The sequence below is a fragment of the Chaetodon trifascialis genome, chromosome 11, assembly GCF_039877785.1.
Source record: "Chaetodon trifascialis isolate fChaTrf1 chromosome 11, fChaTrf1.hap1, whole genome shotgun sequence".
NCBI lineage: Eukaryota > Metazoa > Chordata > Actinopteri > Chaetodontiformes > Chaetodontidae > Chaetodon > Chaetodon trifascialis.
Genome location: NC_092066.1, coordinates 10,209,920 through 10,230,047, shown reverse-complemented (window position 1 = coordinate 10,230,047; position 20,128 = coordinate 10,209,920). Strand labels below are relative to the sequence as shown.

Below are 20,128 nucleotides of genomic sequence, written 5' to 3'. Positions count from 1 at the left end.
TCACTGCATGCATGCATGCATGTGCTTTTTTTGTAGCCTTAAGATAATTTATGCCAGGGCTGTTAAGGAAGGGAAAAGGAAAAGACTGTATAAATTCTTCAATTATTAAATCTAGTTTCGGGTTTCCCATATTTACAGTGCTAATACTAGAGAAGCCACACAACACTTTGGCATTAGAGGGCGAAACTGTCACTCTGGCCTGCACCATCTCTGACCCCAAGGCCGCTGTCACCTGGATCAGAAACAGCGTGGCCATCCGAGCAGGTCTCAAGTATGACCTGAAGAACAATGGAGCGTTCCACCAGCTTCGTATCCACAACCTGGTACCTGACGACTCAGGAACGTACACCTGTGACACTGGAGATGCACGGTGTGACGTCACCTTGACTGTGGAAGGTAAAGAACGATGCTACCACAAAAAAAAAAGTCCCTTTCCTGTTGATCAGATTCAAGAATGTGGACCAAGATAAGATTGAAATGAACAGCTGAAATATTCTTGAACGTCATCTTCCAACAACCACACACCAAGTCTGGCATCACTCTGCATCAGCAAAACATGTCCATCAGAGACATCTGTCTTGTCATCTCCACATCTGATGCCAAACTTTCCCATTTTAAATTCCCACCAGGTGCCCCAGTGTTCTTCCGCAAAGAGCTCAAGAACCAGGACGCCACAGAGGGTGATGATATTACCATGCGCTGTGAGCTGTGTAAGCCAGGTGTTCATGTTGAGTGGAGGAAAGGAGGCGTGGTCCTCCGGCCTGGTAAGAAGTTTGAAATAAGGCAGGAAGGGTGCATTCAAGAGCTCCGTATACAGAACCTGGAGCCTGAAGACAGTGGCTACTACACCTGTGACGCAGGAGACCAGCTCACTACAGCTTCTTTGGCAGTGCAAGGTAGCCAGTCTCAGTACTTTTACATCCTTCCTGGAGTTACCTTTAGGTTTATTAGTTTAATTCTGATTGTATTGTACAATTTTCCTCACATATAGAATGGTAGGTTTATTTTAGGACTGCATCTTTGTAAACTGTCATGCTGCATGGTGTCATTTTCTGTCTGTCCTGAAGATGTTGCTCTGTCAGTGTCGAGTTGATATAATGCTGATAATGAGTACGTTGGATGCTCAGTGTATGCATTTGTCTATTTTTCACTCAACAGTGAAAGAAGTCTTCATTGTGTGTGGTCTTAAGACCACCGACGTCTTTGTTGGGGAATGGGCAACCTTCTCCTGCCAGCTGTCTGGCAGGGCGCTGGGCAAGGTGCAGTGGTGGCTTGATGGCACCTTGCTGGAGAACAGCCCCTTTAGTGAGACAGGGCTGAGCCAGGACCACATCCACACACTCACCTTAAAGAACCTGGCCACAGATGACTCTGGCACTGTCACATTCAAAGCTGGCAATTTAACATCAACAGCCAAGCTCTTAGTCAAAGGTATCACGATAAGCTGTGTATTAGCCTTTTTTTTAGACCCTGCAGAATTTGAATTCTATATTTCAAATCTTACAAACACAATATTGGTAGTTTTTTAAATCCAATGTTGATTATCTCTACAACGTACAGTTTAACTAATGGCAGTATTGATCAAAATTTAAATCAATTTGGTGCAATTCTTCCTGAAGAATATAAGTAAATATACCATGAATTGTTATTTTTTTCTGCAGGGTTCATGAATAGATTAATAGTGAATATTTTTACATTTCAGTGCTTTATCATGCATGAGCAGCATTGTTTCTCATTTCATAATAGTAATAGTAATAGTAACGGCAGTAGAGAGTTCCATGCTGTATGCATCGATACAACCAAAGCATACAACTGGGTGAAGCACCACAGCAAAGTTTAATTAGAGTAGGCCAGAGTAACATCCAAATGCATTATTAGCAAGTAATTTAAATAGAAAAAAAAAAAAAAAAATCATTTTGGCTCCTTTTATTTCTGCTCCTCTTGGAATCTCTTTGAATCTGTAAGTTTGGCTGCTGAGAAATCAATGATAATCACGATTATGTTTCTCACTTTTGAGATCACAATTATTTATTGCAGCTGTTCATCCATCTTTGGGAACAAAGAAGTTTTGTAGCTCTTGAACCTTTTAAAGTTACCTCTGTTGTTGAGTTGTAAAGCTTGCTCTAACTGTACAAATCTTATCAAAATAAGGTGTGACATGCAATCATAATATTATGCATTAATGTCTTCTGTGCAATATAAATGCAACTGGACACAATAACAGGAAGAATAGTAAGATTCATTTCAAGATATCTATTCACCACCATGGTGTTCAGCACTGTCACCACACAGAAAGAAGGCTATGGGTTGAGACCTACCGGCCTTTCCATGTTTGGCTGTTGGTCCAGTCCAAAGATATGTAGGTTAATTGCCAACTCTAAATTACCTGTACTGTACGTGTGAATGTGAGCGCGAGTGGTTGTAAATCTCCATGTGTCAGCCCTGTGATTGACAGGTGATTTGTCCAAGGTGCACCCTGGCTCTTCCAGTTTGAGCTGGGATTGGGTCCAGTCCTCCCGGCGACCCTCATGGACAACCTTAAAGGCAATGAGTGTGTTTTAATGTACACTTAAAACCACTCAACAATCATGTCTGTACTTTTGTGTGATTGGCAAGAATCTGCTACTTTTGGTGGCAAATCTGTGTTAGCATTGTTAGCAACCACACAAGACCATAAAAAGACATGCTACTTTGCGGCTATAAAACTTTTGGTTACATAAACACTCACTCAGTCGTTGACTAAGAGTAAGACTCTCGTCTTGTGTTTGTCAGCATTTGTTGCTTTCTCTATTCAGCATTTGTGTCTGTGAACAGATTCGAGGCTGCTCTTGCACCCAGGCAGAATTCATCCCAAGAAAAATGGCCGGTCCAGATTCAAACTTTGCACTTAAACTCACTTCTTAATCATCCTCACGTGCAGTTTTCCTGACTGCTGTGTCAGTTGTTGAGGCTAGCAGTCCTGGTAGCTAATGGTGTTGCTTCTTGCCCACTGACGTCTCTGATGTCTCCCTGCTGTTTTGCCGTTTCCTGTTCATGGCATATGAACCCATGTTCTTTGGTTGATATAAATGACGTCTTACATTTCAATCCCGGATTCAAGCCCATTCAGAATTCCCTCTGCCTTTCCACCCAAAACAGTATTGGCAAAAAATAAATGGGGAGACACACTTGATTCCATTTGTTAGCATGAAGTCTATTCTTAAAAGTGTCAGTGAATCGAGGCACAGTATTTACAAAACAGTGCCTATTAGAGGTACATTCCTGGATTGTGAATGGCTGTGCCAGTTACGTCAGTGGCAGATGGTCAGCATTTGCACACTGTCAGCTGCATTTCAGACATGCACTGAATATTGGCTGCTACATGGAAACATCTATTAATAAGAGATCATGGAAAACTTTAACTGTGAAAGTGAAAATACCCTCACATGCTGCCTTCACCAAATTTGGGAAGAAGAGATCATTATGGTTAATCACAACATATGTGATTTGGGCTTCCTCAAGTCATTGTTTCAGAACATGCACTCTTAAGTTGTCAGGTGGCACCTGCTCAGGTTTAATGGTAGGAGCCAAAAGCATGATCGTGATTATTATATGCTTAAAGGTGCAGCCCTAAGCATCACTTGGTAATTTATGTAATCAATAGCACAAATTTGGTAGTTCAGTTAATAACATGAAGTAGGCTTGGTTTTGGTAATGTTATGGTTTTATCCAAGCTTTAATATAGAGTTAGTGAACAGAACAGTTAGTGAGACAACAAAAATGTTGTGGTCGGAAAGTGCTGCTCCACCCATCCATGCAGGCCGGCTGCTATTGAATAACCTCCACTATCCCACAGCCCTTCCCCTAACCTTCAAGCACTAAAACCTCTAACCGCCCTACACCTGCCTTATGAGTTTGGCATTTCTGTCCACTTATGACCCCCTCCACTCTCATCACCTGCCGGCCCTTCGTGGCCCTTGATTGTGACCGTTACCCTGAACCTTGACGATTGGGCTTTTTGACCCCCTATTCATTTTGAGAACTCATAGAGGACAATACAGTACACATATGATTTGTACTGGACAATCCATAATAATATCACCCACATGTACATCACATCACCTTGCTTTTGGGGGGTTATAAAGCTCAGATGTCATTCAGCATGTCCTGCTCTTATCCTTATATCTGATGGCCAAGCCCTGACCCTGTGACCCCTGACCCCAACCTCAGATCCCACAGTTGAAGTGGTGAGCGAGATGGAGGACCTCCGGGTGGTTGAAAAGCAACCGGCCGAGTTCATCTGCCAGTACTCAAGGCCGGTCAAGGCTCAGTGGAAGAAAGACGGGCAGCTATTGCAGCCCGATGGCCGAAGGGTGGTAGTGGAGCAGGACTGGAACGTGGCTCGCTTGTACATTAGCTGCGTGTCCGCTGAGGACAGGGGCACATACTCGTGTGAGGCAGAGGGGACCTGCGTGGTCGCTTCACTTTATGTGGAAGGTGAGCTTCCCTCCACATGGAAAGAGCACCAACCTTTAGGGAGTCTCCTCTGCTCCCTCATATCTCATTTGGACAAATGAACTGATTAGTTGGGGATTGTCCCAAAGTTTGTGCCCGTTGACTTAAACATTAGAGTCTTCTCAAAATCTCTTTTGATTGTGCTTTCTTTCTTTCTTTCTTTCTTTCTTTCTTTCTTTCTTTCTTTCTTTCTTTCTTTCTTTCTTTCTTTCTTTCTCCATTTGTTTTCTACAGCCAAACCCATTGACATTGTCCAGGGCCTGGAAAATGTAGAGACCTTTGATGGAGGCGAAGCGCTGTTTGAGTGTGCCCTCTCTCGTCCTGAGAGCAAAGAGTGCCGCTGGCTTCTTGATGGGAAACCAGTGAAGGAATCCCCCAATGCTGAGATTGTATCATTTGAAAGTGGTCGTCGTCATCTGCTCCTGCTGAAAGAGCTGCATATTAAAGACAGTTGCACAGTGACCTTCAAAGCTGGCACAGCATCCACATCTGCCCAACTCTCAGTCAAAGGTGAGTCCTCCAAATGAACGCCACATTCTGCTGTAATAAACTGTAAGGTGACTCAGTTTAGGCTGCACGGTGGCGCAGCAGGTAGTGCGCGTGCCTCACAGCAAGAAGGTTGCCGGTTCGATCCCCGGGTCAGGCGGGGCCTTTCTGTGTGAAGTTTGCATGTTCTTCCCGTGCATGCGTGGGTTCTCTCCGGGTACTCCGGCTTCCTCCCACAGACCAAAAACATGCTCATTAGGTTAATTGATGACTCTAAATTGTCCATAGGTGTGAGTGTGAGTGTGAATGTTTGTTTGTCATTACATGTGGCCCTGCAATCGGCTGGCGACTGGTTCAGGGTGTACCCCGCCTCTCGCCCATTGTAGCTGGGATAGGCTCCAGCCCCCCGCAACCCCGAAAGGGATAGGCGGTATAGATAATGGATGGATGGGTGACTCAGTTTAACGTTTCTGTGGATTTTTCTCTCATAAGGCTGGCAGCTGGATGTTGTGAAGGGTCTGGAGGACAAGGTGGCCGCAGTGGGAGACAAGGTTGAGTTCTGTGTTGAGCTCACCGAGCCCGTCCCTTCAGCAGAAGTAGCCTGGTATGGTAATGGCATTGAGATCAAGCCCAGTGACCTCTGGGCTATGAGAGCTGATGGCTGCTCTTATCGCCTCGTCCTGAGACAGGCACCTCTGTTGCCACAGCAGGAAATTACATTTGCTGCTAGAGATGCTCTCTCTTTGGCCAAGCTCACCATCATCAGTAAGTTTATAGATTTCATATGTCAACAGTTTTATTTAAAGAAAATCAGAAATATACACATGTACACGATGGTTCTCCACCAACTTATGTATTGCAGTTATGTACTCCATATAGAAACTCTACATGCAGCAGGATGGAGAGATAGCCTTGATCCTGTAGACAAAAAGAGTATGACAGATAAATATTGCGATCTGTGTAGTTCTTGATTATTTTCCATAAAAACATCTAACTCTTGCTTCTTTCCTTCCAAACAGCTGTACCTGATCCTCCAGAGGACCCAGAGGTCCTCAGTAAGACTAAACAGTCTGTCACCCTCTCTTGGTTCACTCCTCTGCACGATGGAGGGAGTCCCATTCTGGGCTACAGGGTGGAGATGCGGCTGGTAGACAGTGCCCTCTGGCTCCCTTGTCATTCTGAACCGGTGTGCAACACAGAGTTTGTGGTTGAAAATCTAACTCCCGGCAGTGGCTACAGGTTTAGAGTGGCAGCCATCAACAGAGCTGGGACTGGAGAGCCTGTTGAATTGCCTCAAACTGTGCAGCTTGGTGAGTGAATGTGTGGTTTAGTTCATAAAGTAGTGAACTTGCTTGTTTGCCAGATAAGTTTGTTTTTTGTTTTTTTTTGAGATATGAGATCAAAACCTGTATCAGAAAGTATTTGGAACTATTTGGCTTTATAGCACACTGATGTGCTAGTATTTACCTAAAACTATAACCTTTATTTTGTTTTAACGTCTATGGGATATGTGTTTGTTTTCTCATTGTTACACAGAGGCAGCCAAACAGCCACCAATTTCCCCTGGTAAGACATTATGTGTTTGATGTGTAGTTTTTCTGTGTCTGTCCTGCAAGTTCTTCTGTCACACACTGCTGCACACGCATCCTTATCAAACTATATTTGACAGCTTTAGGAATGTTCATCATACTAAGCTGGAAAAATTATAGTTTTAATTGACAAGGTCGAGCATTTGTGTGTGCTGTGTGTATACTAACAGTATCTTTTTAAACAATATAGCAACATTGAAAACTGTTGTGGTTATAGGTATAGAGGCAAAACAGGTAGAGAGTGAGATACTGGGGCAACCCAGTCTACCTCCAGAAGCTGCTGAAGAGGGTGACGTCTATGACCTGTGGGAAGAATCGGCCAAGAAGCGTCGCATGAGTCGAGAGCCCACTTTGGACTCCATATCTGAACAACCTGAGGAGGACGGTAAAGGAGGCCAAAAGAAATCAGGACAGAAGGAATTGAATGAGTCAGATAAAGTGGAAGCAACATCAGAAGAGAAGAAGCAGGCCATTGTGCCGAAGAAGCAGACAGAGTCCAGCTTGTGCACCAGCTCTGAGGATGAGTCTGTGTCTGGGGGTTCAACACTTGTGTCCTACCTCAAGAAGAGCAGCAAGTCTACTGTCACAGCCACCAATGAGTCAGAGACGCTGTCCACTGAGCGGTTCTTTGCGCATTTCCAGATGACAGAGCAGAGAACAGTGCAGCAGACTGAAGTGGAAACAACCGTAATTCAACAGGCGTCTTCAGGGGAGACTGACGTCATGCAGATCAGCAAAGAGGATGAGCCTGAGCTCAGAGAGGCTGCCATTAAGATTCAAGCTGCCTTCAAGGGCTACAAAGCCCGCAAAGACATGCGCCCCGTTTTTAAAGAGGTCTTCAAAGACCAGACCAAAGAGCCTAATGGCACTATACATCTAGAATGTGTGACAGAAGGTAAACCTGAGAAAGTGCAGTGGCTGAAAGATGGAGAGCCACTGACAGATGGCAAGCACCACCATATTGATATCTACAATGATGGTACTTGCTCACTGGTCATTACTGCCATCACCACGAAGGATACTGGGGTTTACACTTGTGAGGTCACAAACAAGTTTGGAGTCTCGTCTCACAGTGGTAAGGTCACAGTAGGGACAGCGAGAGAATCATCTGGGCGACGGCCACTGACGGTGGGCTACAGCGCCGACAGCGAGGCTGAGAGCTCCTCAGGAAGTGAGATGGACGAGTCACTGAGGCAGGCAAGCAGACGACTCCGGCGCCTGCTGCGCACACGTCTCCCACCAGATGTTGAGGAAGAACCATTTGTCAGCGCAGATGAGGGAGACCTGCGCCCCCCAGATCCTCACTCTTACCGGGAGGATGACCATTACATCTACATTCGTTTTGACTCACGGACAGAGGCTGAGGTTGCCTCAAAGAGGTTCCAGGAGATGTTTACAATCCATGGCGTTCCTGTGGAGACCACCATCCTGGAGGCAGGGCATCTCAAAGTGGAGCTGCGAATTAGAAAGATGGGCTACACACAAGATGGCACACAGACCCCCACACAAGACAGACAGCCTCCTGCACTGGTGACTGGAGCCCCGGGTAAGAAATGTATGAGTGGCTGTTTGGATCATTACACCATTCTTATACACTTTATCGACTTTAAAATCATCAATACTGTGACATTAGCAGGTATATTTTGGAAACATACATAGAATAAAAGTGATGTACGCAATGTGATGTGTAAGGTGCATGTTTCAGCTTTCTGCCCTGTTGTGTGCTTACTGTTGTCCTTGTTACTGAAGTCCAAGCAGCGCATGTATTCTGTATCTCTGATTTAAACATTTTATGTAGGCATTTTGAACTTTTGGATTTTCTGATTATTTGCTCTGTTTACCCAGCTGCCCCAGTCTTCTTGACACAGCTACAAAGTCAGGATGTTCCAGATGGTTATCCAGTCAGCTTTGACTGTGTTGTGATTGGCAAGCCCCCTCCCACTGTTCGCTGGTATAAGGATGGCAAAGTGCTGGAGGAGAATGACCATTACATGATCAATGAAGACCAGGAGGGCTGCCACCAGCTCATCATTACGTCCGTGCTGCCCACTGACATGGGTGTCTATCGTTGCACTGCTGAAAACAGCAGCGGCATCGCAGCCACTAAGGCAGAGCTCAGGGTTGACAGTGAGTACATACATTAAACACTCTCATGCATGACTGTTGTACAAATACTTTTGAGTACCTCAAGGGGTGCGCGCATCTTTTTTTGGACTGCCAAAACTCTCTCCGTTACTTTGACCATTGCTATATCTTTCGCCTTTTCCAGCTACACATGAAACCAACATCTGAATGCAGGCACATTCTTTTTGAGTTGTTCAAACACATTTTGGGAAATGTAGGAAATAATTGAAACTCAAGTAATGTTCTTAGAGAAAGCAGATAGCTAGTTCAGTGAATTGAACATACCTGATTGATAATAGTTCAAACAGTATTCAGCGTCTGCATTAGAGAGTTCAATACAAGCAACCAGAAAAAGCTGGTGAATTAGAAGGCTTAAGTCCCTGATTTCACTGATCACTGTATAACGCTACATATCAATCTTTTCCATCAGTGTCTTGCAGCTCAGATTATGACACTGCTGCTGATGCCACTGAGACATCTTCCTATGTCAGTGCTAAGGGCTACATGTCCAGGTGAATTTACTGTGAATAGTGTTCTGTGGTGTTTAAAAATATATTGCTAAATAGATTTACATGAAATATTGAAAAATACTGAATACTTGAGGTGTGCTGTTCTGCTCTCCTCGTGCAGGGAAACTGAAACATTTGAGTCTGTAGCTGAAGACGATCAACTACCACAAGTTGTGGAGGAGCTTCATGATGTTCATGTCAGTCCAGGTTCACCCATTGCTAAGATGCAGCTCAAAGTAAAGGGTAAGTCTATTAACCATTATTAACAGTCAGTTAATCTGACGCAGACAGACAGTTGAGTTTGATTAAAGAATGCCCTCTCTTAAATATCTTTTGTCTTCCAGGCTTCCCCAAACCCAGAGTGTACTGGTTCAAAGATGGCCACCCTCTGCGACCTTCAAAAAGGGTTCTGTTGCTCACAGAGAGAGATGTTCATGGCTTGGAGATCCTGGAGGTGAAGCGAGAGGATATGGGAGAGTACTCTGCCTACATCAGCAATGTGGCTGGTTCTGCTTACTCCTCTGCCCGACTGATAGTTCTGCGTATGTATGCAAATGCATGAATAGGTCTCTATGCAAAAACTATGTTTTATGTTTAGAGATACAGTAACAACTGTATTTTACAACAGGTCCTGGGGAGATTATGCCACAAGATAAAAGAGGTAATGGCATTTATCCTACCTATTTTGCACATGTACAATTACTTTAGTTCATATAATAGCATATTATAAATGACTTTTGTTAGTATAAGTGCTTTTGTTTTACACCATATTTTCACAGACCCCAAAGAGCCCCTGGTGCCGCCACGCTTCCTTGAAAGGTTCAGCAACAGGAAGGTGAAACGAGGAGCCAGCATCACTCTGTCTGTCAAAGTAGAAGGTTTGTTTACTTCACTGTGTGAATGTGTCAACATCGTCTAACACCAACAGTAATCTGGAGACATGATAAAGTGTTTCACCTTATGTTAAGAGCTCCCAATACTCCTCTTTACTTTTTCAGGGTCACCCAGTCCTATGGTCTCCTGGTTAAAGGAGGAATCAATGGAAGATGTCCTGTGGATCAAGCCTGATACCAAGGGATACAAAATTGCGAGCTCAGGGCGCCAGCACAGCCTCATCCTGATGGACGTGGGCACAGAATACACCGGCACCTACACCTGCATTGCCACAAATAGGGCAGGACAGTCCATCTGCACTGCCCACCTCGAAGTTGATGACAGTAAGGAAAGCAAAGACGTCTATGCACTTTATTTAGAAACCGCATTGACCTTTCAGTATATTCTTAAACACTAACTACAGTGCAAACCTCTTACCACCTTGGTTTGTCTCCTGGGTTTGATTGTAAGTGCATTTATGTGTTTTCTACTTTTCCTTAGCACCACAACCAAAGAAGGAGACCAAAGCCACAGAGTAAGTTCTTCTTTGTCATTCAGAATGACACTGTGCATAAAAAGTGTATACAGAGTACATTTTGAATACATGTAAATATGTGAAAATAAAAATGAGTCATTTCATTTTCCTCAGGGTTCTTGGGATTACAGTTAGTCCTCCAGAAGAAGAGGCTGGCAGAGGAAAAGGTGAGACATACCACCTGATACCCTGGTGTATATTATTTATAGTACTATTGTCTGTATTTATAGTAACACAGTTTATTTGTAGTAATACATACTGCAGTATTTATGTATTCTTTCTTTTTTTGTGTGTGCCTGAAGAGGGTAAAATCCCCTACCTGGGTGAAGTAGGCACAGAGGAATTCCTCATGAAACTCACCTCCCAGATCACTGAAATGGTATCAGCAAAGATTACCCAAGGTAAATGTATGCTGCAGATCATTCTGTCTATGCAATGACATTTATTAGATTTTCATTTGAAAGAAATTCTAGTTACAGTTTATGGTACTTTCTGCCAGAAATACTGAGCGATGTTAGAATATGTCCAGGGAGCGTAGAAAAGATGGATTTACAGTAACAAGCTGGAGTTTAAGTAAAAATTTGATTCAGTTTTAAGTGTTTCTACAAACCCATCTTAGAGTAACATAATCCATCTTATTCAAGTCTCGTTTAAACCAACATAAAGCAGTGATTTTGTTCACATTTGACCGCAGCTCTCATGAAGCTTAGACAATGTGCTAGTGGTTTAAAGTAATGGGACATGTCATTCAACAAATTGTTTACATTGATTATGTGTTCAAATCAAGTGTCCAGTACAGTAGTAGCCCATTTAGATTAGATTATGGACAAAATATCACAGGAAGATGTTTCAGTTCCAGCGGCTAGCAAGGAAGCTGTGGGATGTTAGCTGTCTGTAAACGGTTAACACTCAAGTTGCATGTACAACTAATATCCAGCACTGGGTTCTCCTGGTGTCAAGTTGGGAAGAAACAGTGTCACAGATTGTTTTATTCAGTGTGAAATGATTAATTCTGTCACCATCATACATGCAGCAAACTAACTGTGACCAGACTGTTGGTGATTTAAGCTCGGTGAACATCTTCACCAAGAGGGAGACCCTTCCTCTTAAATCACCTGGTGTTATCTGTGATTGAAAGTAAACCTGCAGGCTGCCTATCCCTTTGCTAAATTAGACTGAATAGTAGTTTTCTGATGCTGCCTTTGAAATGTGAATGGCTTTGCTGTTGATAATACGAATAAGCCACATATTACAAATGAATTCATTTGGATTTTAAGAATTGTGAAGATATTTTGTGAATGTCTCAGCACTTCAATTCTTGATTTCACTGCTTGTTTTTGCAGCATGTTTCGCTTGAGTATTTGACTTAAAACCTCTCATTGTTTCATACGGACATCATTTCTTCACCCTTTTACATCCATCAGTTTAGGAACCCAACCAATTAAATGCTCATCCAATCATTAATTTGTTATTCAGACAGCTTACAGAATCATGAAGTGCTCCAGTGGATGAAATCTTGGCCCAAAACTACCAGTATGTATCCCAAGTGCATCAGCTTCACATTTAATATACATTTTTCCATTGAGATACTTTTGTAGATGACTGGTAGAAACAATTTTGAGTTTTACATTCAGGAAAAAACAGGTATTCTGTATTAAGGTTTCCTCTTGTTGTTTCCGCTTTTCGTGCTGTCTGTGACCCTTTATACCTCCTCATGCATCATTAATCCTTCTTTTTCCAAATGGGTTTCAAAATGAATCTGAAATGAATGTGAAGTCTCAGCAACTGATAGCTGGAATACATGCTCACAGACAGACATGTATGTGCAGAGCTCAGATAGAGAGTGTTATCTGTACTGTAGCTTTTTCTCGCATGTTGACACAATACTAACACAGTCGCAGCAAAGCACTTAGAATGAAAGGATTGTTGTGGAATTTTTGCACATTGTTTTCTTTACATTTTAATAATAAGTAATCATTTGAGGTAAAATCTGAAATGCTATGTTGGAATAATGATTTACATGCTTTGGGGAACATTACCAGTTCAATAAAGCACCAGTAGATGCCAGCAGACCGTCAGTTGTTTCCTGAAATGTTTAGCTGACTAGTCCTGCCTCATCACACACTGGGTGCAGTGGATACTAATAACTGCTGCCAAATTCAAGCCAGAAAAGTGGTTTCTTTTAGAGCAAAGTACAGTATAATAATCCCTTCCTTTGCCATAACATTGAGTATTTGTGCTACACAAGTGACAAATTCAATTTGAAAGATTATTTAAATGGCATTTTATTTGACCTGTCTTCCTCTGATCGCCCTCCTCCGTCCTTGCTGCCCCAGCTTCATTACGCGTACCAGGTGTTGACAGCGATGATGAGACCAAGACCCCTTCTCCGTCACCTCATCACGGTCGCTCTCGTCCTCCCTCACTCATTGCCGACTCCTCCTCTGAGTCTGATGAGGGGGATGCCAGGGGAGAGGTAAGATACAGAAATTCTCAATCTGATAGTTTGTTGTCCAGATTTGTTTTGCTGTCAACCTCAATGTGTAGATTGGCTAAAGCGAGATTACATAGCTATCCTCCACATTTACACTCTTTTCAGTATAAAGTTCCTTCTATGTGTTACTATCCCTCCACCACAATTCAGCACTGAAACACTACCTGGGAAGCACAAATCATTTCAACATTTGAATACATTTTTCCCACCAACCGAGGACTGTGGAAAATACAAACTTATCCTTCAAGGCTTTATCTTATTAACATAAATAGAGGTCGAACAATTGTACAAACAACGTACAATATAATGCTAACCAGAACAGTCTACAAATTACAGCCTCAAAAATTAACATGAAAAATAAATAAAGGTTTAAGTTTCACCTGTAATAACCCCAGTGTTAGTTTACTGCACACAACAAGCTCATACCTCTCCTGTCTGGTCTGTGATCTCTTTATCACAACGTTTTGTGAAACCATATGTAATCTGTCATCATGTACACCTTTTTTTTTTTTTGTTACAGATGTTTGACATCTATGTGGCAACGGCTGACTACAACCCCACCACAGCCAGTAAAGAATCCATCTCTCTAAAGGAGGGACAGTACGTTGAGGTTTTGGACTCAGCTCATCCGCTCAAATGGTTAGTCCGGACCAAACCCACCAAAACCACACCATCCCGTCAAGGCTGGGTCTCACCTGCCTACCTGGACAAGAAGCTGAAAGTATGTCTTAAAACTCTAAACTGTTATCACCAGTATTGATTAATTACCTCTGGGCCTAAGAACATTTTAATGGTAATAGTGAAAATGTGTATTCTTCCAGCTCTCTGCTGAGACAGGTGACCTTCCAGAGACAAGTGTAGAGGAGGTGTCTGAGGGAGAATACAAGAAGAAATTATTGTAAGTAAAACATATTACAGTATCTATGCTCACTAAGGAAATACTGGATCTGAAGGATGTGTCATAACCATTACTTCATATCCCCAGCCAACTGATCCACGACCTGATTAATAGTGAATCAGAGTTTGTAAAAGAGGTAGACTTCTTTACCTCCCATCACCTGAAGCATGCAGAAAGCTCCGATACACCGCCTGAGGTCAGCAGCCAGAAGGACGTCATATTCAGGAACATCGATGATATCAAGTCCTTCCATAGCAAGTGAGCTCACCTCCCAGGGAACAGTCTCCCCTCTGAAAAATATCACACAAGAGATTCACAGTAAGGTTTTCAGTGCATTCATGTCTTCACATGTATTGTTTTTAGGGCATTCCTCCCAAAGCTGAATGACTGTGAGACAGATGATGATGTCGCCATGTGCTTCCTGAAGAGCAAAGAGGGCTTTGAGAAGTACCTCCAGTATCTTGTTGGTCAGGGTCATGCTGAATCTGCTGTCAGTGACAAGACTGTCCACCGCTTCTTCAGGGTAATGCCAGAACTGCTATCTCTGAACTGTGGGTTGTGCAAGTAATTTGTTTTTCCAGCGGAGTTAAAGCTTCTTTACTATCTTACTCCTATATCCTTTTACTTTCTGTATTTGCTCCCCTCGAAATATCATCATTAGGGTGACTGTGGAGGGACTCTGCACCAGTATGATTATTTGAATGAAAGGATCTTGCTTTCCTTGCATTGTAGGAGTATACTGAGAAAGCACAAGCCAGCGCAGACCCCGCAGGCCCCCCTGTACGCAGCATCAACGCCTGCCTCCAACAACCACTGGACAGGATTCAGAAGTACAAGGCCACCCTCAAGGTGACAGCTTTGACTCACCATGTGCTTTGAGGTTCCTACATCACTTGCATGTGTAAGGTTCTGAAATCTCTCCTCCAACATCTTCAGGAGCTCATTCGAAACAAGGCAAGAAATGGCCAGAACTGCTGCCTACTGGAGGAAGCGTATGCCATGGTGTCTGCACTCCCGCAGCGCTCTGAGAACACACACCATGTCTCCATGATCGAGAACTATCCTGCCACGCTGGAAGCATTAGGAGAGCCAATTAGACAGGTAGGTTGAGCTGCTGTGGCATTCCTGGTTAGTACAGTGATTAGAGGCGTGATTGTGTTTGTTTTTCCTTTTGAAACCAGGGACCTTTCCAAGTGTGGGAAGGGGCTCCAGGAATTAGGACGTCCTCTAGAGGTCACCACCGCCACGCCTTCCTGTTTAAGAACTACTGTATAATCTGCAAACCCAAGAGAGACAGCAACACTGATACCCAGGCATATGTCTTCAAGAACATGATGAAGGTGAGACTTTTCATAGGATTGATTCCTTGCTGTCATCTTTCCTGATCAGCAGACCAAACCGTGTTTTTTCCGCCTCCCTCATCCTGTTGCAGTTAAATAACATTGATGTGAACGAGACAGTGGAGGGCGATGACCGTGCCTTTGAGATCTGGCATGAACGTGAGGACTCTGTGAGGAAATACACCTTGCAGGCCCGAACTGTTACCATCAAGAACTCATGGCTGAGAGACTTCCGAGAACTTCAGCAGCGATACAGCATGCCTGCATGGAGTGAGTGGAACACACACTTTTTTCTTTATCGTATTCTCCTTTTTATTACTCAAAATGTATTTGAATATTCTCATGCTTTCAACTGTAACCTTTCCCAATTAATCTAATTTTATAGGTCCTCCTGACTTTGATGAAATTTTGGCGAATTGCACAGCAGAGCTGGGGCAGACTGTTAAGCTGGCCTGCAAAGTCACTGGAGTACCCAAACCTGTGGTCACATGGTACAAGGGTATGCCATCTGCACTGTTTTTTCACCCATTTGCTCCACTGGGCAGTGTATAGACTAATGGGGATTAATGGTACATGCCCTCAACCACAGACTAACCCCTGTATACAGACAGCATCTGAGGCCACATATGTTGCATTGTTTCACTTGTTGGATGCAGATGGACGTACTGTGGAGGCAGATCCTCATCACATCATCATCGAGGACCCTGATGGCTCCTGCACACTGATCTTGGATAACATGACAGCAGATGACTCTGGCCAGTACATGTGCTTTGCCACAAGCTCAGCTGGCAATGCCAGCACGCTTGGCAAGATCACCGTTCAAGGTAAGTGTCATTCAATGTGCTTGTGTCCTAAAAGGGAGTGGTGCCAACCTTCTTTAAACATGCATTTTATTGTCATGTTTCTTCTAGTGCCTCCTCGTTTCGTGAATAAAATGAGGAATGCTATATTTGTTGCTGGTGAGGAAGCTCAGTTCACCTGCATCATACAGAGCGCCCCCAGCCCCAAGATCAGGTACGCACACATCGATGAAATATGAAACTGACAGAACCATTTTGATTCAGTTCTGTTGCCCCATGTGTTAACCTCCTCCTCTTCCTCTCTGGCTGTGTGCATCTGTTTATGGTCAAGGTGGTTCAAGGATGGCAGGCTGCTGACTGACCAGGAAAAGTATCAGACCTACAGCGAGCTCCGCAGTGGGGTGCTGGTCCTGGTAATAAAGAACCTGACAGAGAGAGACCTGGGACACTATGAGTGTGAGGTTGGTTGGCAAAAAAAACTCTAACATTCCTTTGTGGTCACAAATGCTTTGCAGAACAAATCAATCACTTTAATTAGCCTTATAATTGTGTTTGCACCCAAGAGTTGAAGTCACTTGATATCAATTAGCGACAGTCTTTAGGGCTCTAAAAATATATTCCCTGCTTTTGCCAGTTGTCTAACCGTCTGGGCAGTGCCAAGTGTGCTGCTGCTTTAGTTCCACCCTCTGCTGTGGCTCGCACTGGAGAGCAGGCCATCTCTATTGAAGGTAGGAACGCTGATTTATTCCCTGCAAAAGGAGGCTCTGGACTCTATAATAGGCACCTTTACCTTTTTAAAAGCTGAATATTGATGATTTTAATGCAGTTTTAAGGATGGACTCTGAATTAATGCATCTTATACTCCAGATGACATTTGTTTGAACTGTAGCTTTTAGACTAATCCTCTTATTTTGTCTGTTAAATGTCATTTATTCTGCTTCTCCCCTTAGTTACTGAGCAGGAGACGAGAATACCAAAGAAAACCATCATCATGTAAGTGTGAACAGGCTAAAATTATCCTTGTGCCTGGAGCTTGTCTGTTGCCTGGTGGGACATCGGCTCATCCTCTAGAAAATCCCTCTGTGCATTACATGTCTTTATAACTGCAGTAAGAAAAAGCGTCAGTGTCACTGTGAGATTCAGTGTCAGGATAGATTTCCTCTGTAGATGCTGCCACTGTGAGACAGTTGGACTGAAAGTTTTATGTTTTTGTCTCATTGTGTGTCACTGACTAGAAGATAAAATGCACTTAAAGGCAATTTGGAGCTCTTTTGTGTGAGTGTGTGCGTGCTTCACCGCGGTCCCTTGTATGCATTGCTGTGTTGTATTTAAAGCCTGAGTGCAAAAGATTCTATCACACGGACGATGAGAGGATGGGCTGTCTTCACCTGGGTGTTGTCTTCTTTAACCGGCATCTTTATTACTGCAGCTCCTCACACAGCATTTCTATTTGAGTCCAACACTTCGTACTCTAGCTCTAACAATGTCTGTGTCACTTCTCTCTCTTTATGCCAGTGAGGAGACCATAACCACTGTGGTGAAAAACCCACGCGTGAGGAGGCACAGGTCCCCTGGCTTGACTATTATCGGAGCCCACCGCTCAGAGACGTCCACCCCTGAGCCCCCTACAGCCAGGCTTAGGAGGATGCCCACTCCCAGAAAGACCACCATCCCGACTCTGTATGTTACCGAACCAGAGGGCGCTGAAGCCAGGTCCGTGGAGAGCAAACCCAGGTGGGTGGAGGTGGAGGAGGTCATCGAGTACAAGGTGAATAAATCGCCCAGGCTGTCCAGGAGGAGAGGCATCTCACCGGCAGGGTCTGATCGTGCAGCCACTCCCTCCAGAGCCAAAAGGTCTCCACCAGAAAACCCGAACGCTAACAATTCCAACAACAAGCTGGTAGAGAAGGCCCAGCTGCAGGGAGACGTCAGCAGTCAGCCGCTCTCCTGGGAAGAAGAGGAGGCTCCTGTCACCTCCGATTCCGTCTCTGGAATCACCGAAGAGCCACATGAGCTCTCGTCTGTCCTGACTGCAGCTGGAGAGGACAGCGAGGACCTGGATGATCAACAGACTGTCATCTTTGAACCAGATGATGAAGATGATGATCACAACTCGTTCAGACAGCTGGAGCCTCTGACGCGAGGAGGCCGCGTCCTAACCCTTGAAGACTTGGAGGATTATGTCCCAGAAGAAGGAGAGACCTACGGCTCGACCAACACCTACAACACCGCCGCGGAAAAGCCCTGTGAGATCTCTGTGCTCCAGAGGGAGATCGGCGGGTCCGCAGTGGGACAGCCAGTGCTCCTCAACGTGGGGCGGCCGGTCGTGGTCCCGAGGCAGAGGAGCGGCTTCTTCAGTCGCTTCAGGGAACATCTCTCCAGCAGCCTTTTCTCACCTGCTGTCCCCCAAGCCAGCGGAGCCCAATCCAGGACGGAAAGACACGTCCCCATCCAAGTGAGCCACGCGCAGCTGGAAGTGAAGCCTTCATACTGCTCAGAGGTGCAGAGAGTCGAGGGCGGGCAGCAGAGCTTTAAAACCAAAGTGTCAACTCAGACCTACGGCTACACGTCGGTGGGCAACCCAGTCACTCTTCAAATCAGCGATAACCTTCACCAGAACCAGGAGTAGTATTTTGATTTGGTACCACAAACCCTCTCAGTCTTAAATGGGGACATTTCTACTTAAATGATGAATGAGACATATCCTAACGTAACGCATATCTACTGCATTTGACAAACCATTCCATTTTGAAGCTGCCCATCAGAAAACAGGCTCATCCTCTGAGTCTTTTTCTTGACAAGTGGTTGGAGTCAGATGGTCTCTTTGGACTTGGCAAAAATGTAATTACAACTATGTCACTATAAGTCAGCCCCAAACTACTCTGATGCCCGTTTTATGACACACAGTGGACGGAAACCAAAACATGAAGGTTTTTACCGATGAACAATTTCATTGTCAACTTTTATTAAAACATTATATTTCATTTACACATACCTTCACAAAATCATGAACCATGACCCACAGATATTAACCAATTCAAGCATTGTCCTCAGTGGACACTTCTACTACACGCATAAATAAATTGTCCATTATATTGAGGTAGGTATATTTTTTCAGGTTTACTTTTGTACCTTTTGCACTGTTGCAGTGCCTTGGATTTCTGGAGCAGCAAATGTTGGAGTTTGTGACCAATAATGAGGTCATGACAACATGTTTCTACTTCAGTTAAAGTTAATTTAAATATGGAACACTGATTATGTAAAATTAACAGCACAATTTAGTGACCGCTGTGGTCCACAGGCTGTTGTTGAAGTGTAATCAAAGATGCATTCTGATTATAGTCAGTTTAAGCAAAATCAAACACAACTTCTCTACTACTCTGGTTGTTTGTGAATGATTTATTGATGAGCAGTCAGACAACCTGGTTCACATCAGATTTCTGTATTTGACTGCATTTACGTCCTTTATTTTTGTGAAATCATTAATTGTGAATTGAATGTCAGCCTTTTGGACATTATGTGTCTGTTAATGCAGTGCAATTACCTTTGAATTTGATATCACAGGGATGTTCATGTGCGTTAGATATTTAGACGAGTGACTGCATGTATTTGCTTGTCAAAAGCAGGCGTGTTTATCAGTTTATTAGTAACCAGGTCTGTGCTGTTGTATTTGATTGCGAGCAAACGTTTATGCAAATTACTTGAGCTCACAGAATTTACTACCTTTTCACTGCAATTTAAAAAATGACTAGAATACAGTATCTGTCCCCTTAAAGATGTGTGGTGTTTGTGTTGTTTCTCAAGGTCTTCTAGTCAGTTACAAGGATCATGTTATGTATTAATATTATAGCACTAACAGATTGTAACTGCTTGTACTGTACATGTGTAGTTTTTGAAACACGTTTGAATACTCAGTGTTAAATCTGAATCAAATAAATCTACTGCAAATAACAACTACGGCATGATTCTTTCAGCACAAATGCAGA

At 43.7% G+C, this 20,128-nt stretch overlaps 1 protein-coding gene across 1 annotated transcript in view; it reads left to right on the top strand.

Moving 5' to 3' along the window:
• obscnb (obscurin, cytoskeletal calmodulin and titin-interacting RhoGEF b) overlaps window positions 1-20,087 on the top strand; it is a 54,269-nt gene extending 34,182 nt beyond the window's left edge. Inside the window, exons 48-83 of the mRNA XM_070973318.1 lie at window positions 139-396; window positions 630-896; window positions 1,159-1,431; window positions 4,210-4,476; window positions 4,729-5,004; window positions 5,473-5,745; window positions 6,000-6,290; window positions 6,517-6,546; window positions 6,787-8,115; window positions 8,415-8,696; window positions 9,124-9,205; window positions 9,324-9,445; window positions 9,547-9,744; window positions 9,831-9,863; window positions 9,982-10,080; window positions 10,201-10,419; window positions 10,577-10,610; window positions 10,725-10,777; window positions 10,913-11,011; window positions 12,087-12,143; window positions 12,947-13,086; window positions 13,625-13,825; window positions 13,926-14,002; window positions 14,090-14,260; window positions 14,366-14,525; window positions 14,735-14,851; window positions 14,939-15,103; window positions 15,184-15,342; window positions 15,435-15,612; window positions 15,728-15,841; window positions 15,999-16,166; window positions 16,254-16,356; window positions 16,474-16,603; window positions 16,777-16,870; window positions 17,093-17,135; window positions 17,658-20,087. Coding sequence (XP_070829419.1) covers window positions 139-396; window positions 630-896; window positions 1,159-1,431; window positions 4,210-4,476; window positions 4,729-5,004; window positions 5,473-5,745; window positions 6,000-6,290; window positions 6,517-6,546; window positions 6,787-8,115; window positions 8,415-8,696; window positions 9,124-9,205; window positions 9,324-9,445; window positions 9,547-9,744; window positions 9,831-9,863; window positions 9,982-10,080; window positions 10,201-10,419; window positions 10,577-10,610; window positions 10,725-10,777; window positions 10,913-11,011; window positions 12,087-12,143; window positions 12,947-13,086; window positions 13,625-13,825; window positions 13,926-14,002; window positions 14,090-14,260; window positions 14,366-14,525; window positions 14,735-14,851; window positions 14,939-15,103; window positions 15,184-15,342; window positions 15,435-15,612; window positions 15,728-15,841; window positions 15,999-16,166; window positions 16,254-16,356; window positions 16,474-16,603; window positions 16,777-16,870; window positions 17,093-17,135; window positions 17,658-18,771 — 7,676 coding nt within the window. The 3' untranslated portion in view covers window positions 18,772-20,087. The remainder of the gene's footprint in view (window positions 1-138; window positions 397-629; window positions 897-1,158; window positions 1,432-4,209; window positions 4,477-4,728; window positions 5,005-5,472; window positions 5,746-5,999; window positions 6,291-6,516; window positions 6,547-6,786; window positions 8,116-8,414; window positions 8,697-9,123; window positions 9,206-9,323; window positions 9,446-9,546; window positions 9,745-9,830; window positions 9,864-9,981; window positions 10,081-10,200; window positions 10,420-10,576; window positions 10,611-10,724; window positions 10,778-10,912; window positions 11,012-12,086; window positions 12,144-12,946; window positions 13,087-13,624; window positions 13,826-13,925; window positions 14,003-14,089; window positions 14,261-14,365; window positions 14,526-14,734; window positions 14,852-14,938; window positions 15,104-15,183; window positions 15,343-15,434; window positions 15,613-15,727; window positions 15,842-15,998; window positions 16,167-16,253; window positions 16,357-16,473; window positions 16,604-16,776; window positions 16,871-17,092; window positions 17,136-17,657) is intronic.
• The last annotated feature ends 41 nt before the right edge of the window (window positions 20,088-20,128 follow it).